The sequence below is a fragment of the Rhincodon typus genome, chromosome 2 (genome assembly GCF_021869965.1).
Source record: "Rhincodon typus isolate 14 chromosome 2, sRhiTyp1.1, whole genome shotgun sequence".
NCBI lineage: Eukaryota > Metazoa > Chordata > Chondrichthyes > Orectolobiformes > Rhincodontidae > Rhincodon > Rhincodon typus.
In genome coordinates, this window is record NC_063333.1 from 100,590,994 (window position 1) to 100,612,305 (window position 21,312).

A 21,312-nucleotide genomic window follows, 5' to 3' on the forward strand; every position below is an offset into this window, starting at 1 on the left:
AGAGGGGTCTAGGCCCGAAACATCAGCCTTCCTGCTCCTCTGATGCTGCTTGGCCTGCTGTGTTCATCCAGCTCTACACCTTGTTATCTCTAATATTTAGAAAATGTTTTCCTCACCTGTCTGGCCAAAACAAGAAGTGTGATGAAGAAGATAAAAAGAGAAATTACACCCATTGTCTTCAGATCCTTCAGCACACCAGGTCTAATGAAAGATAAGGAAATATAATTCTTAATACATTAAACAAATGATCAAAATGAACTTCCGGCACCAGATCAATGCATAATGATTAAAATAAAGCAGTAGCCAATATTGAATTATTGATTTTTAAACAATATTTATTCAATTTTTATGTACAATCTTCCTTTTTGCATCATATTGATACTTCGTCCATTTTTAAATGTAAAAGTAATTGCAAGTGAAAACATTTTGATCTGTTTCTATTAGTTATAACACCAAACATAAAATGATGGAAATCTTCATTAAAATTTCAAAGCTTTTCACATACACCACAAAAATATTTATTTGAAGGTATTTAAATTGATACAGTCATAATCATTGTTTCATAATATGTATGACTTTGACATTTACATTTTAAAATTCTTAATTTGTTCACTTTTTCTATCAATGAAATAATGTATATAATATGCAACAAAATAGTGACATCAGGTTTAATAACTTGGTGGAGCAGAAAAAGCTAAAGGGAGATGTAATATAAAATAACAAGGTGTAGAGCTGGATGAACGCAGCAGGCCAAGCAGCATCAGAGGAGCAGGAAGGCTGACATTTTGGGCCTAGACCCTTCTTAGATGTAAACTGTAGTTTTCAAAGTTTTATTGGGTGAAGGAATCAGGTTGGAGATTCAGTGATAAGGAAAATTGGGAAGTGATTTCAAGAGTAAGATGCAGGTCAGTGAGGGAACTGTGAGATTGTAAATGTATGTGCAGCTTTGTGACAGGGCAGAATTAAGACAGAAATTTTAATGGCAAAGTCGCTAACTACTAGAGGCAGAGAAAGATGCAGGATTGTGAGGAAAAACTAACACAGTGGAATCAGTTTTGAATTGCTCTAGCAAACAGCAAGAAGACAAATGATGGCTAAATGGCAATAACACAGTGTGGAGCTGGAAGAGCACAGCAGGCCAGGCAGCATCAGAGGAGCAGGAAAGTTGACGTTTTGGGTCAGGACCCTCCTCAGAAATGGGGGATGGGGAAGGGAGCTCTGAAATAAATAGAGAGAGGGGTGGGGCTGGGGAAGGTAAGTGGGATGGTGATAGGTGAGTACAGGTAGGCAGTGGTGGGGATTGGTCAGTGAGGTGGGAGGGGTGGATAGGTGGTAGAGAAGATGGAAAGGTTGTTTCAGGTCAAGGAGGCGGGGATGAGAGGAAGGGTTGGCCATGGGATGAGGCCAGGGGTGGGGAGATTTTGAAACTGGTAAAGTCCACATTGAGACCATTGGGTTGTAGGCTCCAAAGGCGGAATATGAGGTGCTACTCCTCCAGTTTAGGGTGGCATCATTGTGACACTGGAGGAGGCCTAGGATGGACATTTCACCCAGGGAGTGGGAGTGGGAGTTGAAATGGTTTGCGACCGGAAGGTGTTGTCGTTTGTTTCAAACAGAGCACAGGTGCTCTACAAAATGGTCTCCGAGCCTCCGTTTGGTCTCACCAATGTAGAGGAGGTCACATTGGGAGCAGTGGATGCAATAGACCACATTAGCGGATGTGCAGGTGAGCCTCTCTCTGATATGAAAGGTTTTTTTAGTTTCTTAGATGGAGGTGAGGGGGGAGGTATAGGGGCAGGTGTAGCACCTCCTGTGGTTGCAGGGAAAGGTGCCGGGGCTGCTGGGGCTAGAGGGGAATGTGGAGCGGACGAGGAAGTCCAGAGAGAGTGGTCCCTACAGAAGGTAGATAGGGGTGGGGAGGGAAATATATCTTTGGTTGTGGGGTCAGATTGCAGGTGGCGGAAGTGGCACAGAATGATATGTTGAATCCGGAGGTTAGTGGGGTGATAAGTGAGGGCAAGGGGGATTCTGTCTTTGTTTTTATTGCAGTGAGGGGATGTGAGGGCAGAGGTGTGGGAAACGCAAGAGATGCGGTCGAGAGCATTTTCGACCACTGAAGCGGGCAAGTTGCGGTCCTTGAAATAAGAGGACATCTGGGATTTTCGGGAGTGGAACGCCCCATCTTGGGAGCAAACGTGGTGGAGGCAGGGGATTGGGAGTAGGGGCTCGCATTCTTGCAGGAAGTTGGGTGAGAGGAGGTGTAGTCTAGCTAAATGGCTCCTTCTTTGCAGTAAACTTCCATCGTTAAATGATTCACACATATGATAAACAGGAAAACTTCAACACTCTACTATAGCCTTAAACAGAATTTACCTCTCCATCTTTTCAGTTGTGTATAGCATTTTGCTATAGTCATCAAAGAGCGAGGAATGGGTTTGCAGAAGAATTACATTGTAAACTACCACAGCAATCAGCATCATAACCATCTTCAGCTCATAGTTGACACGCAGGAACACAGAGCATGACATCAATCCCAAAATACAGCTGTATAGAAAATACTGTGATAGAAAAATAATACATTGAAACCTATCATAATAAAGTCCATTAAAAGTCACTTTTCTTCAATAAAACAGTGACATTCACAATGTTGGCTTTGACTTTAATAAAGTCTCTTAAACTGTGAGGTCTGTAAAACATCAAGATTGGTGCTACAATGCTAAGATTATTTGGGTACAGTCCAATATAAAATAAGAAGTATCATAATATCCTTCCATAATTAGCATTGTGCTAAACCCAATTAAATGGGAGACCCTGACAGAAGAAGAAAAATAATTTCTTTTTACCAAACCTTAGTTAGAAATTACCTGGCATACAGCCTCAAATTATGATCCCCTTACATGGTGTGAAATAGAGATTCTGGAAAATGTTCAGAGGAAAGTCAACAGATCAGTCCTAACCTTGACTTTAATTTTGCCAGGGCTCCTTGATGATACAGTCAGTCAAATAAAACACCGGCAACAAAGATACTCATAAAGCAGTGAGGACATTAACAAATCAATGAAACAACATACACTCGCAAACTAGTTAATGTTGAATTGGTCGCCAATGAATTAATACATTTATACAGCTGCAATCACACCAACAAGTCATTAAAGTAATGGAAAAGCTGCAACAATGAAGTGATGAATTAAAGTGTCTGCCGGCTTTGATCAACAGATCAAACGGAGGATGAAGGAGCCAATGCACTAACAAATGAATCAGCACACCAAAAATCAAAAAAATCAGAGCATCAGGCAGCAGTGAATCACGATGCAACAAGTAATTAAACTAATGGAATAGAGATAAGTTTTGATGTATATCAATGTAGAAGTAAGTATTAACATGGGTAAGAGAAGTGCAGGTAAACCACTGCATGAATGCATTAATGGAAAATGGATGGTCAGAAACTAATGAACTCAGAATGGTGAACATACTGTCAAATCATGTATTATTTAATGGAGTCACGTGCACTGGTAATTAAGTAGTGGAACAAAATATGCATCAAAACATCAATAAACTAATGGAGCAACAAACACTAGCAAATTAATGTTTCCCTTGATTTGGCAACAAAAACAGAAATAGCTGGAGACAGGTCTAGCAGTATCTGTGGAGAAAAAGCAGATTCAAAATTTTGGGTCCAGTGGTCCTTCTTCAGAAGCTTTTGTGATCCAAATTATGGAACTGCTGCCTCTTGCAAAGTCATAGAGTCATACAGTAAGAAATCAGACCCTTCAGTCCAACCAGTCCATGCCAAACATAATCCCAAACTAAACTTGTCCCACCTGCCTGCTCCTGGCCCAAATGCCTCCAAACCTTTTCTATTCATGTACGTATCCAAATGTCTTTTAAACATTGTAATTGTACCCACATTCACCACTTCCCTGGAAGTTCATTCCACACATGAACCATTGGTTTAACCTGTTGTTTGCTTTTCAAGTACTGTGAAGAGTTTTAATTGAAGTGACATCAGTAAAAGTAAGTTAAGGAAATTCCAAAAATCTAATACTAAACTAAGAAAGTGCTTAGTTTGCAAGTCATTCAGGCAATTATTGTTTAGCATGAGTTATATAATCATTGCGAATCCTGTGATGAAAGGGCCAACATATCTGACCTGTAAATAATTAGCCACCATCACATAGGATGACAATTCACATACTAAAGATATAATGACATACAACAATTATGCAACTGTGACAAAGGATATATTTCACCTGTGGCAACAGACAGCACCCCCAGCGTGAAGCTACACAGCCAGGTCGTGGTAACTGTATAAATGCTAGGTTTGGTTGTGCATATATATTTGAGTGCTGACAGTGTAGGAGCAGAGTACTGTGTGGGTTTGTCTTCAAGCATGACAGGTGCCGGTAAAGGTAAACCATCGCCTTGATTAGTAGCAGGTAGCTATCTGAAAATCTCTCAAGGCATTTTATACTTAATTATCATGGATTCTACAACAAAAATAATATATGCATGTCTTGGTAGGGTGCACTGGTGCATAATCAACTACATATCACATCTGATAATAACAGATACAATTTCTTGAGGTACACCAAAAATACTGAATATGGTGGTCAATGTGCTACCAAATTTTGCACTTGTGGTATCTTTGACTTGTAACGAAAAGAACTTTGTGAAGTATTCAGGCACCAGACTGTAATTGTGTTCTTGGATGTAAAACCCTACAGAGCGGAAAGAGGCCATTCGGCCCATCGAGTCCACATCGACCCTCCAAACGGCAATTGGATTTCTTGCACACTTTATTCCAATGTCCTCTTACAGAATAAAACTTGTATATGTCATGAAATGCTGAACAGTGTCTGCTGGCTGAGATAGGCCACATTTACAAGATTTGGATGCTTTGCTGTATATGTTCATGACTGAGTCAAGTACTGAAGATGTTTCTGGTTACCTACAATTGCTTCAAACTTGTGTCCTTCTTCTAGCAGTGCATTGCAGTACATTCTTTGGGTTTGTCCATAGTGCTTATCTAAAGATTTGGTGGGTGGAAAGGTAATGACCCGTTCCACAGGCTGTTAGCTTTGGTGAAATTGCACTCTGTACATTTGCATCAGCATGTGAATACAAAGTGCACAGTTGTTTCACCTGACTGTTATCGATATTGTATGAACTCGAGCCTGTGTGTACAGAAATTGACTTGTACTTTAAATTGATATTCTAAAAGTTAGGATCTTTGCAGCCATCATTAAAGTTACTGGAGGATGTGACTTTTCTGAATCCTTAATATTCCAAAACAATAAAGGAGTTTGACTGTCTGGCTTTCTACATCAACTATTTGTTGACTAGGAAGTACAGATGGATTCTTTTTTAAATAGCTGAAATTTTGATAGAAAGTCGATACAGTGCCAAACCATGCTCAGACGTTTGCTTCCCATTTTTATTGTACTCTTTAAAAATGTCACAATGAAACTCTACATTGCAATGTAGTGCTGCTTCTGTCTTTTTAAAAAAATGTTTGCATTTTCCCTTTTCTTCTTTTTTCTTCTTGTAGGTACTTTAAAAGTAACAGGTTTATGTTTTAATGTGGCATTTGTTCCTAATAAGAGAGTGTGATGACAAAACGCACACATTATTTTGTTTGTCAGCCGCTTCTAGGAAGCAAGATGGCAGAATCGAGGGATGCCTGGATACAGGTAAATCTTTTGGATACAGACCACTTCTATTGCAGTGTTATTTCCTGTATTTTATTCCAGGATCATGGTAGCATTTTAGATCTGTCCTTTAGCACTTCTAAATTGCTATTTTATTAAACATAGATAACCTGTGTCTTACTTTTAAAGAGAGTGAGAACTTTCACAACAGTTCCTCTGCTGTAGCTTCTGTGCCACAATACAGGTTGTAGCACTTTAGTTCGAGCTGAGGTAGATGACAAAGAATGACTGTTAGGAAAAGAAGTCTTCAGAACTGTCACTGTTGGTATTATCTTTTCGGTGTTTAGAACCACTGGCTGTCACCATTAGCTTTTAGTACCTTTTGGTGGCTTCTTGTGATCAAACACCATTCTTGATAAGCTCTGGTCTGAATGTTGCTCTGTTAGCTCATGTAACATGTATCATATATGGTGCTTATGAAGACAGATGTCTTGAAGAGTAGTAACAAAACAAATAATTTACATTGCTGTAACAAAGACATATTTAGTTTGGATTTCAAACTGACTGATGTTATTGTATATTCCATACACAAAGCTGCAGATCCCTGGCCATGAATTGGCTGAATGGTTCACATGCTAATGACAAATTGGGCAAGAGTCTTGCTAAATAGTTGACAAATTCAATAAATTGTTGGCAACATTCAACAAGTCTTTGCACTGCTTTTACATATGTTGGTTCAGGATGGCACAGTGGCTAGCACTGCTGCCTCGCAGAGCCAGGGACCCAGGTTTGATTCCAGCCTTGGGTGACTTGTCTGTATGAAGTTTGCACATTCTCCGCGTATCTGTGTGGGTTTCCTGCGAGTGTTCCAGTTTCCTCCCGCGGTCCAAAGATCTTCAGGTTAAGTGGACTGAGCATGCTAAATTGCCCATAGTGTTCCGGGATGTGTAGGTTAATTGATTAGCCATGGGAAATGCAGTGTTATAGGGTAGGGGTCTAGGTGGGATGCTCTTCAGAAGGGTGGTGTGGACTCGATGGGCCAAATGGCCTTTTTCTACACTGTTGGGATTCTATGGTCATTGGATTGCTGTTAAGAGTTCTCAACATTTCAGGATCTGAGAGAATATGTCTTGCTGTCTGTTTTGCCTCTATACTTGATTCTGGACTTGTTTAATTGTACATTTTTCTTATTCAGCTTCAGGGTCATTTAGTGAAAGTGATCTAGCAGTTGCACTAGATTTTGATCATGGTCGGTAATGACTTCTTCCATTGTGTCTCATAATCTAATAGATCATTCCCTTTGGCTTCAACTCCAGGAAGATCATTACCTTTCTCATTTTGTCTGCATAGACATTCTTCTGTAGCTATGGATGTATCAAACAATATGCACAAATATTGGTATCTCATGAACAGCATCCAGAATGTTGTTTGAAAATGCTTGCAATCATCCAGCTGTACCTGTTTACATGTAGGAGAGTGAAGAAATTTACCTTTCAAGTTGTGGTGAATATCCTTTCATGGTTGGCATAGGGAAGTACAATCTCTTTAGAGCTTTTTGCGTTGCTTTGGGTTGATGTATGCCCTAAGCTTTCCAGGTTTCACTGCCAGCATACTGATGATCGGTTCTGTTTGAGTTATCACTTCCTTGATTATTTCTTTCTTTTCTAACTCTTCTACCTCTTCTTTATGGCTGAATTAAATGCATCGAGTGCTTCTTGGCTGATGCTGAATTTGTCTTACCCTCTCATCTACTTCAAGATGATACTCGTTTGGAGGACAACCTAACCATGTAAACACATCATTGCACTCCTCCTGGATCTGTTCCATCATCAATGGTTTTGTGTTCTCAGACAAATCTCTTTCAGCACACTGAGAATGATCAGTTCAAGCTTCATAATTTCTCCAGCTGAGATAACTGTCTTTGTTTGCCATCTATAAACTGTAACCCCAGATCTTCATTCATGTTGTTGCATTGGATTTGCAGAATAAGCTGCTGTCTCAGTGTGAGGTTTGCCCAACTAAGTTTCTGCACTCGCTACAGCACAGAAACAGTCTTTATCAAAGACAAACGACATACAAGTGTGATGCAAGTAAATATCCTTCTCTGTCCTATATGACATATTTGACCACAATATCCTCCTCCAACTCTTCTCTATTATTATCCATATAGATGCAGAACTGTAGGTACCAGTTCTCAGAAAGGGTCACAGGACCCGAAACATTAACTTTGATTTCTCTCCACAGATGCTGCCAGACCTGCTGAGCTTTGCCAGCAATTTCTGTCTTTTTTTCTGATTTCCAGCATCCGCAGTTCTTTCGGTTTTTATGTAGGCACCAGGTCCCATTCTTATTAATCCAGCATATCTAGAGAATCATGTGCAGGGGTTTCCTTTCTCATTTGGAAACGTTACCTCAGACGGTCCCTTTGCCTATGTCTTATTTATCTTTACATGTTCCACCTGGATAGGGGTGGCATGGTGGCTCAGTGGTTAGGACTGCTGCCTCACAGTGCCAGGAATCTGGGTTCGATTTAAGCCTTGTGCAACTGTCTGTGCGGAGTTTGCACATTCTTCCCGTGTCTGTGTGGGTTTCCTCCAGGTGCTCCAGTTTCCTTCCACGGTCCAAAGATGTGCAGGTTAGATGAATTGGCCATGGTAAATTGTCCATGGTGTCCAGGGATGTGCAGGCTAGGTGGGTAGCCATGGTAAATATGGGGTTACAGGGATAAGGTGGGATGCTCTTCTGAGGGTCAGTGTGGACTCTCTGGGCCGAATGGCCTCTTTCGGCTTTGTACAAATTCTACAGCCTCTAGATTTTGACATCTTCCAAAAACACAGTGTCAATTTCAACATGCAAGATAATGACACCTAGCTCCAGCTCACAAATGGCTTCAATGGTTACAGTCTTTTAACTAGAAACTTAGCATACATACGTAAGGTAATTCATAAGGGAGAGAGCTGTCAAATGTAATTATACTTACTGGCAAGAAAAAATAATCATTATGCACAAACCACAGAGCCTTCCCATTTGTAAATTGAAAACTTGTATTTGTGCTGTTAACAGAAGGTACCACAGCATTCTTCAAGAAGAACTGAAGGAAAAACATGACAAAGTAATTACTAACTGCACATAAAAACAGAAGCTTTCATTTCGAGTACTAACATCTCTTAAGATCATGGATGTAAAACATCTTTTCTTAGCCTACATGCATTTTATTGTGGGAAGATAGGAAACAGCAAAACAGTTTTGTGAATGATCATTGCTCAACCAGAAATTCAGTGAATATATATTTAAACATTTGTCAACATGATAAACTTAGTTTTTGTGATTGTTATTATCCATATACTTACTGCAGTTGCATAAAGGCTTAAGGCATGGTTGGGTAGTGTTTCACATTGCAAGATCAGAACATCATCGACATAACATACAAACTATATGGTCATTTGACTGTTTGGTACTCATGGTTATTAATGGTGAAAATAGATTTTGTTTTGCGACAAATTTAAAAAATACAAAGTGGGGTTAAAAATCACTCAGATAGCAAGAACTGCAGATGCTGGAGTCAGAGACAACACAGTGTGGAGCTGGAGGTACACAGCAGGCCAAGCAGCATCAGAGGAGCAGGAAAGTTTCCCACTTCCATCAGACTAAGGGGGTGGCCATGGGCACCCACATGTGCCCAAGCTATGCCCGCCTCTTCGAAGGATATGTGGAACAGTCCCTTTTTTGCTGTTACACCAGCACTATCCCCCACCTCTTCCTCCGCTACATCAATGACAGTATTGGCGCTGCCTCATGCTCTCACGAGGAGCTTGAATAGTTCATCAACTTTACTAACACCTTTCACCTCAACCTCAAATTCACCTGGACCGTCTCCAATACCTCCCTCTCCTTCATAGACCTCTCCGTCTCCATCTCTGGTAACTGCCTCAAAACCGACATCTATTTCAAGTCTCAGCTACTTGGACTACATCTCCTCTCACCCACCTTCCTGCAAGAATGAGATCCCCTAGCCCCAATTTCTCTGTCTCTACCTCAACATGGGGTGTTCCACTCCCGACGTCCTCCTATTTCAACGACCGTAACGTCCCCCCTCCGGTGATCAAAAATGCCCTCAACTAGATCTCTTGCGTTTCCCGCACTTCTGCCCTCACACCCCTTCCCCCAAACAAAAATAAAGACAGAATTCCCCCTTGTCCTCACATATCATCCCACCAATCTCCGCATCCAATGTATCATTCTCCATCACTTCCGCCACCTACAATCCGACCCCACAATCAAAGAGATATTTCCCTCCCCACTTCTTTCTGCCTTTCATAGGGACTGCTCTCTCCACGACTCCCTCGTCCAATCCACACTCCCCACTAGCCCCACCACCTTTCCCTGCAACCGAAGGGAGTGCTACACATGCCCCTACACCTACCCCCTCATCTCCATTCAAGGCACAAAACAAACCTTTCATATCAGACATGGGTTCACCTGTACATCCGCCAACTTGGTCTACTGTATCCACTGCTTTCAATGTGGCCTCCTCTACATTGGTGAGACCAAACGTAGACTTGGAGACTGTTTTGTAGAGCATCTGCGCTCTGTACGTGACAAATGACAATACCTTCTAGTCGCGAACCACTTCAACTCCCCCTCCCACTCCCTGGGTGACATGTCTATCCTGGGCCTCTCCAGTGTCACAATGACACCACACACAAACTGGAGGAGCAACACCTCATATTCCGCCTTGGGAGCTTACAGCCCAATGGTCTAAACATGGAATTCACCAGTTTTAAAATCTCCCCACGTCCGGCCTTATCCCATGTCCAACCCTTCCTCTCATCCCGCCTCCTTGACCTGGTACAACCTGTCCATCTTCTCATCCATCTATCTGCCCCACCCAATCCAGTGACCAATCCCCACCACTCCCTACCTGCACTCACCTATCACCATCCCATCTACTTTAACCAGCTCCCTTCCCCCTCCCCATTTCTGAAGAAGGGTCCCGATCCAAAATCTCAACTTTCCTGCTCCTCTGATGCTGCCTGGCCTGCTATGTTCCTCCAGCTCCACACTGTGTTGTCTCTATAAATAAAATGTGTTTTCTTCAAATAAAATAATGCTTAGATTAGTCACTGTTTTAGTTTTTGAAAGAACAAAGTAATTACAATACAAATAAAGTTAAAACCTGAACAAGTTTTCCCTTGTGTTTCACAATTTCATTGACATGTTTGAAGTTATTTCTAAGTTAGTGGATGTTATCAAGGATAGGCAAAATATTGATGTTTAGAAGATTTTTGATTAAGACTTGGAATGAAAGCCTATGAAACAGATTGCTTGTAGACAGACAGTCAGTAGTTATTAACAGCTGCAGCTCTTTGTGGGGGTCAGTCACTTTTGGAAACCTGGACAAATTTGAATTAGGGCTATTGTTTTTCACCGTCTAGTGATTGTTGCATGGTGTCCATTCATCTGTTGTCATGGGAACACCACCCACCATGTTCATGGCAGATACTCATGTGACTCAGTCAAAGCTCCTTTTAACACATGCTGCAGGCAAGGATGTCCCAAGGCACGGTATGTTGGTAAGACCATGCAGACGCTATGACAATGGATGAATGGACACCGCACAACAATCACCAGACAGGAATGTTCCCTCTCAGTCAGGGAACACTACAGCGATCAAGTGCATTCAGTCTCTGATCTTTGGATAAGTGTCCTCGAAGGCAGACTCCGGGATACACAATAATGCAGAACTGCTGAGCAGAGACTGATAGCCAAGTTTCGTACCTATGAAGACAGTCTCAACAATGATCTTGGGCTCATGTTGCACTACAAGTGACCCCAGTACACTGTTCTGCATTTGTAAAATCTTCCTTACTTTCCTGTTTTGACAGCATCACCTTGATAAATTATGATGTCTCTTATTTAGTTTGTAGTTTTGAATTACTTATTACACTCACACACATACTCGCACACGCACTCTCTCTCACACAAACACACACACACCCCCTCTCTCGCACACACTCGATCACACACATATACTTTCTCAAACTCACATATATTCTCTCTTAAGCACACACATACACATATAAATCTATGGGGTGAAGCATTTCATCCAAGATGTTTGTCTATTTGCAGATACATTCTACTTTGTTCAAAAAAAAGACACACAATTCGTAGTCATAGTCAGTCAGTGTGGCATCTTATAAATTCCAGCTTTCAGAAAAAATACCAGCCTGATTCCAGGTTAAAACTCTGAGACAGATTTTGAACAAAGCCTCACACCTATAATTCAGTGTCTGACCCGAGGTGTCACCTTTTGTATATTCCTATGGCTCTGCCTGATTGTCATGACAGCACAGCACAGACATGGACTTTATAAACACTTCACACACCATCTAACACTCTTGGTCATCAGCGGAGACTTATCATTTGGCACTCCTCTCACACCAGTTGTATGATCTTTTGATCTCTCTGCCCTTGATCTCTCTGCCTATAAACTCTGTATCTGTGTGCCCTGCTCTCTCACGGCACCTGACAAAGGGGCTACGCTCCAAAAGCTTTTGTGATTCCAAATAAGCTATAACTTGGTGTTGGACTATAACTTGGTGTCGTGTGACTTGTGACTTTGTCTACCATTAATGTAGCATGACTACATTACGCAAAGTACTGTTTCTATTGGATAAGATATTTGAAAAACCTTTGCTTAGCTTCTGCTATCATATTTTCTGTTGTTACCCTTCTTTTGAAGTGGAAAAAAAGAATCTGCACCTGCTCCCTTCATTGATTAATAAGCACTCAGTTTTGAAATGGAAACAAGACATCATTGCATTCTGTTGGTCTCAAGCAACATAAACTTCTGTCATATCTGCGGCCATTATAAACGCCTGGCTAAGTTTCATAGTAGATAATGGCTTCATCTGAACATCTCATCTATTGATTCAAGAACTATGAAAACATGTATAATACTGCATTAACAAAGTATGTTTTTAATGTGGTTGCTTGATTGTTTACAAACCCAACTATTATTTAAAGGATTATTTTTATTTTTCCATTACTTACGAGAATTAATTTCCCATTAATTCCCTATTGCAGGGCCTCTGAAAACTGTATTTGGAGCTAATTGGGTGACTGACTATGGACAATACATGGACAGCAGAGAAGTGGCATGGAATGGAATTGGGTTGATGGGACAGATGAGGAAGCATGGGAGATTTGAAGGGATATTGGGTGACCTGGGGATGACTTTAAAGCACATATAAGCAATTGTGAGATCAGGGATGCTGCATTCGAAACAAAGGTGGGCCTTCTAATTGGCCTCCTTCACCCCATCACTATTCATCCATTCCAGCATGGCTTGTAAAATGCATCATGAACTGTTCCCTGCAAAAAGACAAAAATCTTAGGTAAACTTACATCTGGATAATTAAAATCCACCCCCAACTGGCTGTTGTGAAGCTACAGGACTGACTGTGACTGGAAAAGGGTCATGCAGGATAGGTATCGATCCATAGCCAAAAGCACCATGGCTTCAACGTTGAGGGGGAGGTGGGGGAGTAGCGCGTGTATGATCACATCTGGCATGGTCACCTCGCATGTCAGGGGTGGGGGGAAATCACTGGCTGGTGCAGGCTCATGTTAATGGGTTGGGTGGGGACCTGGGGAGAGCAAATCCAATGTGATTTATGGAAGGGCCGACAGGAAAGGGATTTGAAAGTTCAGGGGCTCATTGACATAGAGAGACAGAGGCTTGAAGCCACTGGCTGAAGAGTACTCATTGTCACCTTCCATCGTCCTATAGATATTAACCTAAAATTTGAAGAGTTAGCTGAAACAAAATTAAATTAAGTTAAAAGAAATGAGAGAGAGAATTCATCTGAGGTTTGGTGATGACTTAATGATTAGAAAGGTCACAGGTTTTAAAGTATTTCTGTGTTTTGCTGAAGGAATATGTTTGTTTACATCAAGTATTGTAACTCAGCAGTAATGGACAGAACTCTCTCAGTAAGTCTGGAAAAGCTGAAATTTCGTTTAAAGCAGACACAGTGAAACATCTGTTACCAGATGGCATCAGAGTAGGATGCTCCAGCCGGCGCTCGTCTGCTCCCGATCGATCTTCCTCTCCTCTTCTTCTTTCTCTTCCTCCTAGTGTTTCTTTTTTCTTCTTCTTCTTCTTTTCTTCCTTTTGACCCTGCCTTCCACAATGACTCCCAGCCTCCTGTGACCTCTGGTGAGGAGCAACAATCCCAGGCCTCTGGCAATGATACCCGGCCTCCAGCGAGCGACGATTTCTAGTCTCTGGCGACAACACCCGGCCTGGCACTGTGGCCTCCCAGCCTGGTGCAGCAGCCTCCCAGCATAGCGTGTCACCATCGCGGCGTGGAGCCAAGACTTGGTGTGGACTGGAAGCTAAGTGCCACTGTGGTCTGCTGCACTGAAATCTTTTCTGTAATGCTGCACATTTTATCTCTGTAACAAATCTTGTAACAAAAGAAGTTGTGACTAGGTACTTTTGTATCCATGTCGGTGCTGTAATTGGCGACTTTTAAACTTTTCACTATACTCGTTGAATATACGTGACAATAAAAGCTATTCTACTCTATGTGATAATGTGGACTATTTATCAAGTGAATTTGTGATTGTCGATTGTGCTGTGTAAATATCATGTGTTTGACTAGATGACATTAAAGTGGTGAACAAGTGATTACAAACTAAAACTGAGGTCAAAGTTCATTAAAAGCAAGAGATAAGTCTTTTTCCAAGAAGGAAAGTCCTAATGAACTAATGGATTAAACTGGCCATGTAGTTTGATATGTTTGTGATGTTTGCCAGTGGTTAAATTGATCATTCGCTGGAGATTGTATAGTGTAAATATGTGGCTTTTTTGTATGGAAAGTGCATTAAAAAGCCCTTGCTTCACTGCACAATTAGCTTGGGGAAGAGGTTGACTGATCACTGGCTGGAAGTTGAGACAGAGCAGGCTGATCACCTGTTATGGTCTGATCTTAAGACAAGTCCATGTTAAAGGGCTCACTTGTGATTGACAGCATTGTACGGGTAAGATTTCTGCAGTATTTCTGTAGCGTACTTTGCTTTAAAAAAAAAATTGGGTATTTTCCATTGTTACAGCTGTCTCGAGTTACTGATATCCAGAATAAATCCAATGGACCAAGAAAGTGGGAATATAAACCTACAGTACTGGAAATCAAAAGGAAAGAAAATGGCTACGACCAATGAGATTGAGGAGGCAACCTGCGAGGGACGGGGTGCAAGAACCACTAATGTGAGAACTTATAGAGCAAATCTGTATTATACACAGACCCCTGCCCTGTGGAGGTCACAGACCTGGCCATTCTAATTCATTGGCCCATTGTTTGCTGTGCACCTCCCTGTATCACTGAACAACTCATTCACGACATCACGTTTGTACACAGAGGCCAGAAAAAGAACAGGGATGTCGTAGAACCAGGCCATGGTGTCAGCAGGACACATTGGCTGCACACATTTTGTTCATCTTGTTTCCTGATGCTGTAGCAGGCTCTCAAAACAGTCACTGATCCATAGTACATCCTGTGAAAACCTGAGGTTCGACATCATTGTGGCACAGTCACACAGGGAGTCTGTGCAACTGTGCAACCTGTTGTCCCTGGAGGTTTGGTCAGGTGACCCTGGGGGCATTTACGAATGGATAGGTTAGACATTGTGAGGGTTTTCTTGCAGAGACAAGTGGACCTCCCGATATGAACATCCAAGAGGGGGTGTGGCAGGGTGAAGGTAGAGGGTCAGCCACCTGTGTGTGGTCCTTCCTCCTGTTGGGTGCCTTCTGGCATGGCCTTGTCTCCTTGTGAGGAAGCGATAGCTGGAGTGTTTGTTAGGTTCTCCATCCCTCTGTCACCATGCCTTCGATCCTAAGGACCGATGATGAGGCAATATATTGCAGGACTCTGTGCCTCTCCCTCAGGGTGTGGAACCGGGCTCTCCAAAACACCTGCCAATCATTCCTGCAGGCAGACTGATGGTCACATGACTCAGTGCACCAGGTGCTCAGCGGCATTTTAAAGATGGCACTTCTGCAAGGGAGGCTGGATTTTTGGCAAATTTTCATCACATGATGTGTTGTTCTGGGATTGGTGTCTGGCAAAATGGGGATAGAGTCAGACATGATGTATGCCAAGGAGGTAGGGTAGATAGTTAATAAAGTACATTTTATATGATATGGTGAGAATTCTCACTAGTCTTTGCAGTGGGAATCCATCCAGAATCCATCCACTTGCACTTGGCCAAAATATGTAAGATTCAGGCCTATGCTCTTGTTCAAAAAGGTTGTAAAGCTAAGCCCAGCAATTGCAAACAAATCAATTTAACTTCAGTAGGGGAAAACTTTGAGAAACGACTATTTGGGATAAAATTAATGAAAAAATAAGTTTTACTTTGGATGAGCCAGCATGATTTGTTAAGGGAAATTGTGTCTAACTAACTTGCAGAAGGTTTTTAAAGAGGTAAAAAAGATGGTTGATGAGGACAATGCTGTTGATGTGGTGTACATAGTCTACCTCATGGTGTTCAATGCAGTGCCACATAATAAGCTTATCAGAAAAGTTATAGCTCATGGAATAAGCAATTTGGATGAAAAATTGGTTATGTGCTATGAAGCAGAGAAATGGTTAATAGTTATTCTTTGGCCTTTAAGAAGGTTTGCAGTGGAGTTCCCTACAGGTCAGTACTGGAACATTTGCTTTTCCTGACATATATAAATTATACAGATGTTGGCATGAAGGGTCAACTTCAAAGTTTATGGACAACACTAAACTTGGGAGCATTTTACGTTGTGAAGCAGAACATTGACAAGTTGGTGGATGGTTAGATGGCAGAAGGACCTTAATTTATAGATGTGTGAGATAATGTATTTTGGTACAAAGAATGTCGAATGGCTAAAATAAAGAGGGCTATTCCAAAGGGTGTGCAGAAGCTGAGATACTTGGGTGTATAAGTGCATAAGTCATAGGACAGGTCGATAGAGCAGTTAATTAGGCAAGCACACTGGCACAGTTGTTAGCACTGCAGCTTCACAGCGTCAGGGACCCGGGTTTGATTCCAGCCTTGGGTGACCGTCTGTGGGGAGTTTGCATGTTCTCCCCATGTCTGCGTGGGTTTCCTGTGAGTACTTCCCACTGTCCAAAGATGTGCAGGTTAGGTGGATTAGCGATGTAAAAAACCCATATGGGGATGGAGTGGATCTTGGCGGGATACTCTCCGAAGAGTTGGTGTAGAATCAATAGGCCAAATGGCCTCTTTCTGCACTCTACGGATTCTGTTGTAGGCTTCTTCAGTTGGGATAGAGCAGAGATAACACTGATCTTATCTGGGACATTAGTTAGACCTCAGATGGAGTACTGTGTAGAGTTCTGGGCACCACACTTTAGGAAGGATGCAGGCATATTGGAGAGACAAAAGAAATGTTTTGCAAAAATTGATGTGGGGCAGGTGGAGCATGTTGTGGATCTTTGCCAGCATATCAGCAAGCTTTAACTTCATCAGCAGAGTGAAGGCTAGTTTACAGTAGAGTGAAGGCCAGTGTACCCCATGTTGGTATTCTGGAAAAAGTTATCAAAGTCCAAGAAGGAGTATGACCTGACAGCAATATTTATTCTCATTTTATCAAATAATGTACAAAGTATATGAATAAGTATAAATTGAAATGTTCCTTTTCATAGCTTAAAGTACAAGTTAACAAAACACTACTTTTGTAGAGTGTACTATTTTTAGTAAAACATTTAGTTTTAAAGCACGAAATCCTGATGTTATTATTTTCAATTCTTGACTTGAAGTTTGAATTTTTTTAAACATTCTCGTCGGCGATCATAACAATATGAGAAATGGTAGGTTTTGAAAGGACAATCACTGTGGGGGATGGTGCGAGATGTGAGTAAGAAGAGCTAAGAGGAGGTGCCACTCAGATGAGGATAGAAAATAGAAAACTGGATAGAACTGTCCGGTATATTGTCTCAGAAGTATTGTGCAGAGGGCATAGAAATCATTGAACTTCTTTTAGCATTGTACCTAAGATTAAGGAACCATATACATACTCCTTCCCCGCTCAGCAACTTCCAGTTGCCTGTGCTTCACCTCAGAGATCATTTCTCAGTTAGCCCTTACAGCCTGTAGAAATACTTCCAGGGAAGTCTTAGAGAGTCATTATGCGGACTTGGTAGATGGGTGTTGTGGGAATTGTCATAGAGTTTTAACACAATGGAAAGATGCCTGTCAGCCCATCATGTCCACACCAGTCATCAAACATCTATCAAATCTAATCTCACTTTCTAGCACTTGGTCTGCAGCCTTCTTACATTGAGGCTCCATCAGAAATGTTGTTATCTCTGTCCTGGCTGTTGCAGAATGAATCCATTCTGTTCCCTACCAGGGTCACTTTACATAGTAAACAGTCTTATGTGACTCATACTCACAGCCACCTGTTTCAATTATTGTGAAACTCCAAGAGTGGGATTTTGATGCCTCGGGTATGTTCAAAATCAGTGGCAAAGAATTTCCCAATGCTTCTCCCACTGTGATGCTTCCAAAGGTTCAAATTCTGCCCTATCCATCATGGGAGCTCGAGCTTTAGAAGGCCTTCCTTTCCTACCAAGTAAGAATGTACCTCATTTACTCAGGTCATTTACTCTTGTGTGGATCCTGTTTTTTACCTGTCAGTCTTTGATTCTATTTCACCTAATTCAAATCTTCTTCCAATTCACTGATATTAAGCATTTTTCAGCTAAATAGGCTTTAAGTTCTTTTATTCATTCACGGGATGTGGGCTTCCCTGGATGGGCCAACATTTATTGCTCATCCCAAATTGTCCTTGACATAGAACAAAGAACAAAGAACAAAGAAAATTACAGCACAGGAACAGGCCCTTCAGCCCTCCAAGCCTGCGCCGATCCAGATCCTCTATCTAAACCTGTCGCCTATTTTCCAAGGATCTGTATCCCTCTGCTCCCTGCCCATTCATGTATCTGTCTAGAAACATCTTAAATGACGCTATCGTGCCCTCCTCTACCACCTCCGCTGGCAACGCGTTCCAGGCACCCACCACCCTCTGCGTAAAGAACTTTCCACGCATATCTTCCTTAAACTTTTCCCCTCTCACCTTGAAATCGTGACCCCTAGTAAGTGAGTCCCCCACTCTGGGAAAAAGCTTCTTGCTATCTACCCTATCTATACCTCTCATGATTTTGTAGACCTCAATCAGGTCCCCCCTCAACCTCCGTCTTGGTGAATGTGGTGATAGTAAGTTGCTTTCTTGAATTGCTGTCATCCTTGGAGTGTTAGGACATCCATGCCATGAGGAAAGGAGTTTTGGGGTTTTTGAATGCACAACTTGCACCTTTGTGGCACTGCCTAAGTGTTCAGTTTAATTATTGTTTTTTTTCCTCAGTGTTTTATATCAGCAGTCATAATAAATGATGGCTTACTGCTGTGCTCTCAACAGCTATGCAGATTTCAAGAGGTAACAAACAGGTAAAATAGTTGTACATATGACAGGGGCCATTTAACACAAGTGTGACATGATACATTTTGGCACAAAAAGTGAGGACAGGCAAAATGATGCCCTTCCTCAAAGAGTGGCCTAGTCACATTCAACAGCAAATCAAAAGGGATTTGCTTAAATAAGTGGAAAAAAATTGTAGGGAAATGCGGAAGAGGTACAGCAATGAGACAAATGGTAGCTGCATAATTTTATCTCTCAACTGCCAGGATCAACATTTTGCAGAAGATAATATTAGGAAATTAGTTACATTGTCATGCAGCATATCTACTTAACAGAAGTACCTTTTTTGGCAAAGCTCTGTAATACTGTGCGCATAAGACAATCCTGTGGAAATGCAAGAGAAGGGCGATTAGAAGAGTCACTTCAGATGTAAATCTATTCCAAAGCAATTATCTCTGTTACCCATCACGTTCTCCTACTGCTCAAGAAATAGCTCATCAAAACAGTGGATTAAGAGGTTCAGTAAGATAGCAAACACGAAGGGCAGGAGCAATGTTAAGGAATAACTGCAGTTAGAACAGAGGAATGATGTTTTTTGACGAATTTGTTCTTTAAAGTAAAATTTGTACATTATAATTTGGAGTTCGTTTTTGGGGATTTCTACAATATTGTGGACTATATCTTACGTGGAAGTGTGACTTATGTATTATGAATGCAAATTTTTAATGACAATTAAACATAATGGACAAGCACAGGCGTTGAAGTACTTTTAGTGCGTTTTACAATCGTTCTTAAGTGAACTTCACTCAGCTATAAGTTGCTGCCTCCTCTCCAACTCTCTTGTTCCATCACCCCTGTAGCCTATGTGCAGTCTTTATGATGTAGTGACGGAGGATCTTCTCCATTTTCTTTGCGATAATTATTTAATTTCTAGCAAACAAAAACTTTTCTGCATACAAACATATAGGTATGAATATCCATGTGTTTTGGGAAAAAGTCCACATTCTGTTTTTTGTGATGTCCATCTTAAGATCAATGTGGATTGGTGAAATTCTGAAAGAGGGTGAACAGGTTTTCTGACAAGGCCATCATTACGTTCCTAGAAATGCCATGTGACTGCAGTTTGCCGTTGTGATAGAAAGTCAAAGAGCAAAGGGCAAATAGAAGGCTAATTGTAGCAGTATTGAGTTCTTAACTTATGAGCAAAATCTTTCCAGCTACTGAACGACACAGGCATTGATGAGAAAGTTGGCAAAAAGGTGAGATCGCTGGTAAGGAGATTCTTGACGTCAAGAGCAAAAAGTCTGATTGTTCAAACAAGTGTTCATAAAAACTTTGCTGTTCCAAAGACAAGTAGTCTCTGTCCTCAGAGGCAAATGCAGTTTTATTTATTTCTTAGATAACAAAGTGTAGAGCTGGATGAACACAGCAGGCCAAGCAGCATCAGAGGAGCGGGAAAGCTGACGTTTCCGGTCTGGACCCTTCTTCAGAAATGGGGAAGGGGAAGGGGATTCTGAAATAAATAGAGAGAGAGGTGAAGGCGGATGGAAGATGGCTAAAGAAGTAGATAGGTGGAGAGGAGACAGACAGGTCAAGGAGGTGGGGATGGAGCCAGTAAAGGTGCGTGTAGGTGGGGAGTTAGGGTGGGGATTGGTCAGTCCAGGGAAGACGGACAGGTCAAGGAGGCGGGGATGAGGCTGGTAGGTAGGAGGTGGGGGTGGGGGTTGAGGTGGGAGGAGTGGATAGGTGGGAGAAAGGACGGACAGGTTAGGGAGGCGGGGACGAGCTGGGCTGGTTTTGGGATGCGGTCGGGGGCAGGGAGATTTTGAAGCTTGTGAAGTCCACATTGATACCATTGGGCTGCAGGGTTCCCAAGTGAAATATGAGGTGCTGTTCCTGCAACCTTCGGGTGGCATCGTTGTGGCACTGGAGGGGGCCCAGGATGGACATGTTGTCCAAGGAGTGGGAGGGGGAGTAGAAGTGGTTCATGACTGGGAGGTGCAGTCATTTGATGCGAACCTTTGACTTAAATAGCAACAGCGGTAGGATGTGCACAGGCACGTGCAATGAGGTGTCAGGCGTGTCACCTAAGTGGCCTAAGCAGAGCTTATTTCTAGTTCCTTTCCCTCTACACGCAAGTTGAAGGGCTGTTCCCAGCTACATAGGTAATGAGATGAGTTTCAG

General features: G+C 41.9%; 1 protein-coding gene across 1 annotated transcript in view; it reads right to left on the reverse strand.

Annotated features, from left to right (window-relative positions):
- Window positions 1–21,312, reverse strand: part of adcy2b (adenylate cyclase 2b (brain)) — a 94,800-nt gene that overhangs the window by 46,193 nt on the left and 27,295 nt on the right. The window contains exons 6-8 of the mRNA XM_020520457.2: window positions 8,629–8,739; window positions 2,374–2,558; window positions 117–201 (exon numbers count right to left, since the gene is read on the reverse strand). Of these exons, the coding sequence (XP_020376046.2) occupies window positions 117–201; window positions 2,374–2,558; window positions 8,629–8,739 (381 nt within the window). The remainder of the gene's footprint in view (window positions 1–116; window positions 202–2,373; window positions 2,559–8,628; window positions 8,740–21,312) is intronic.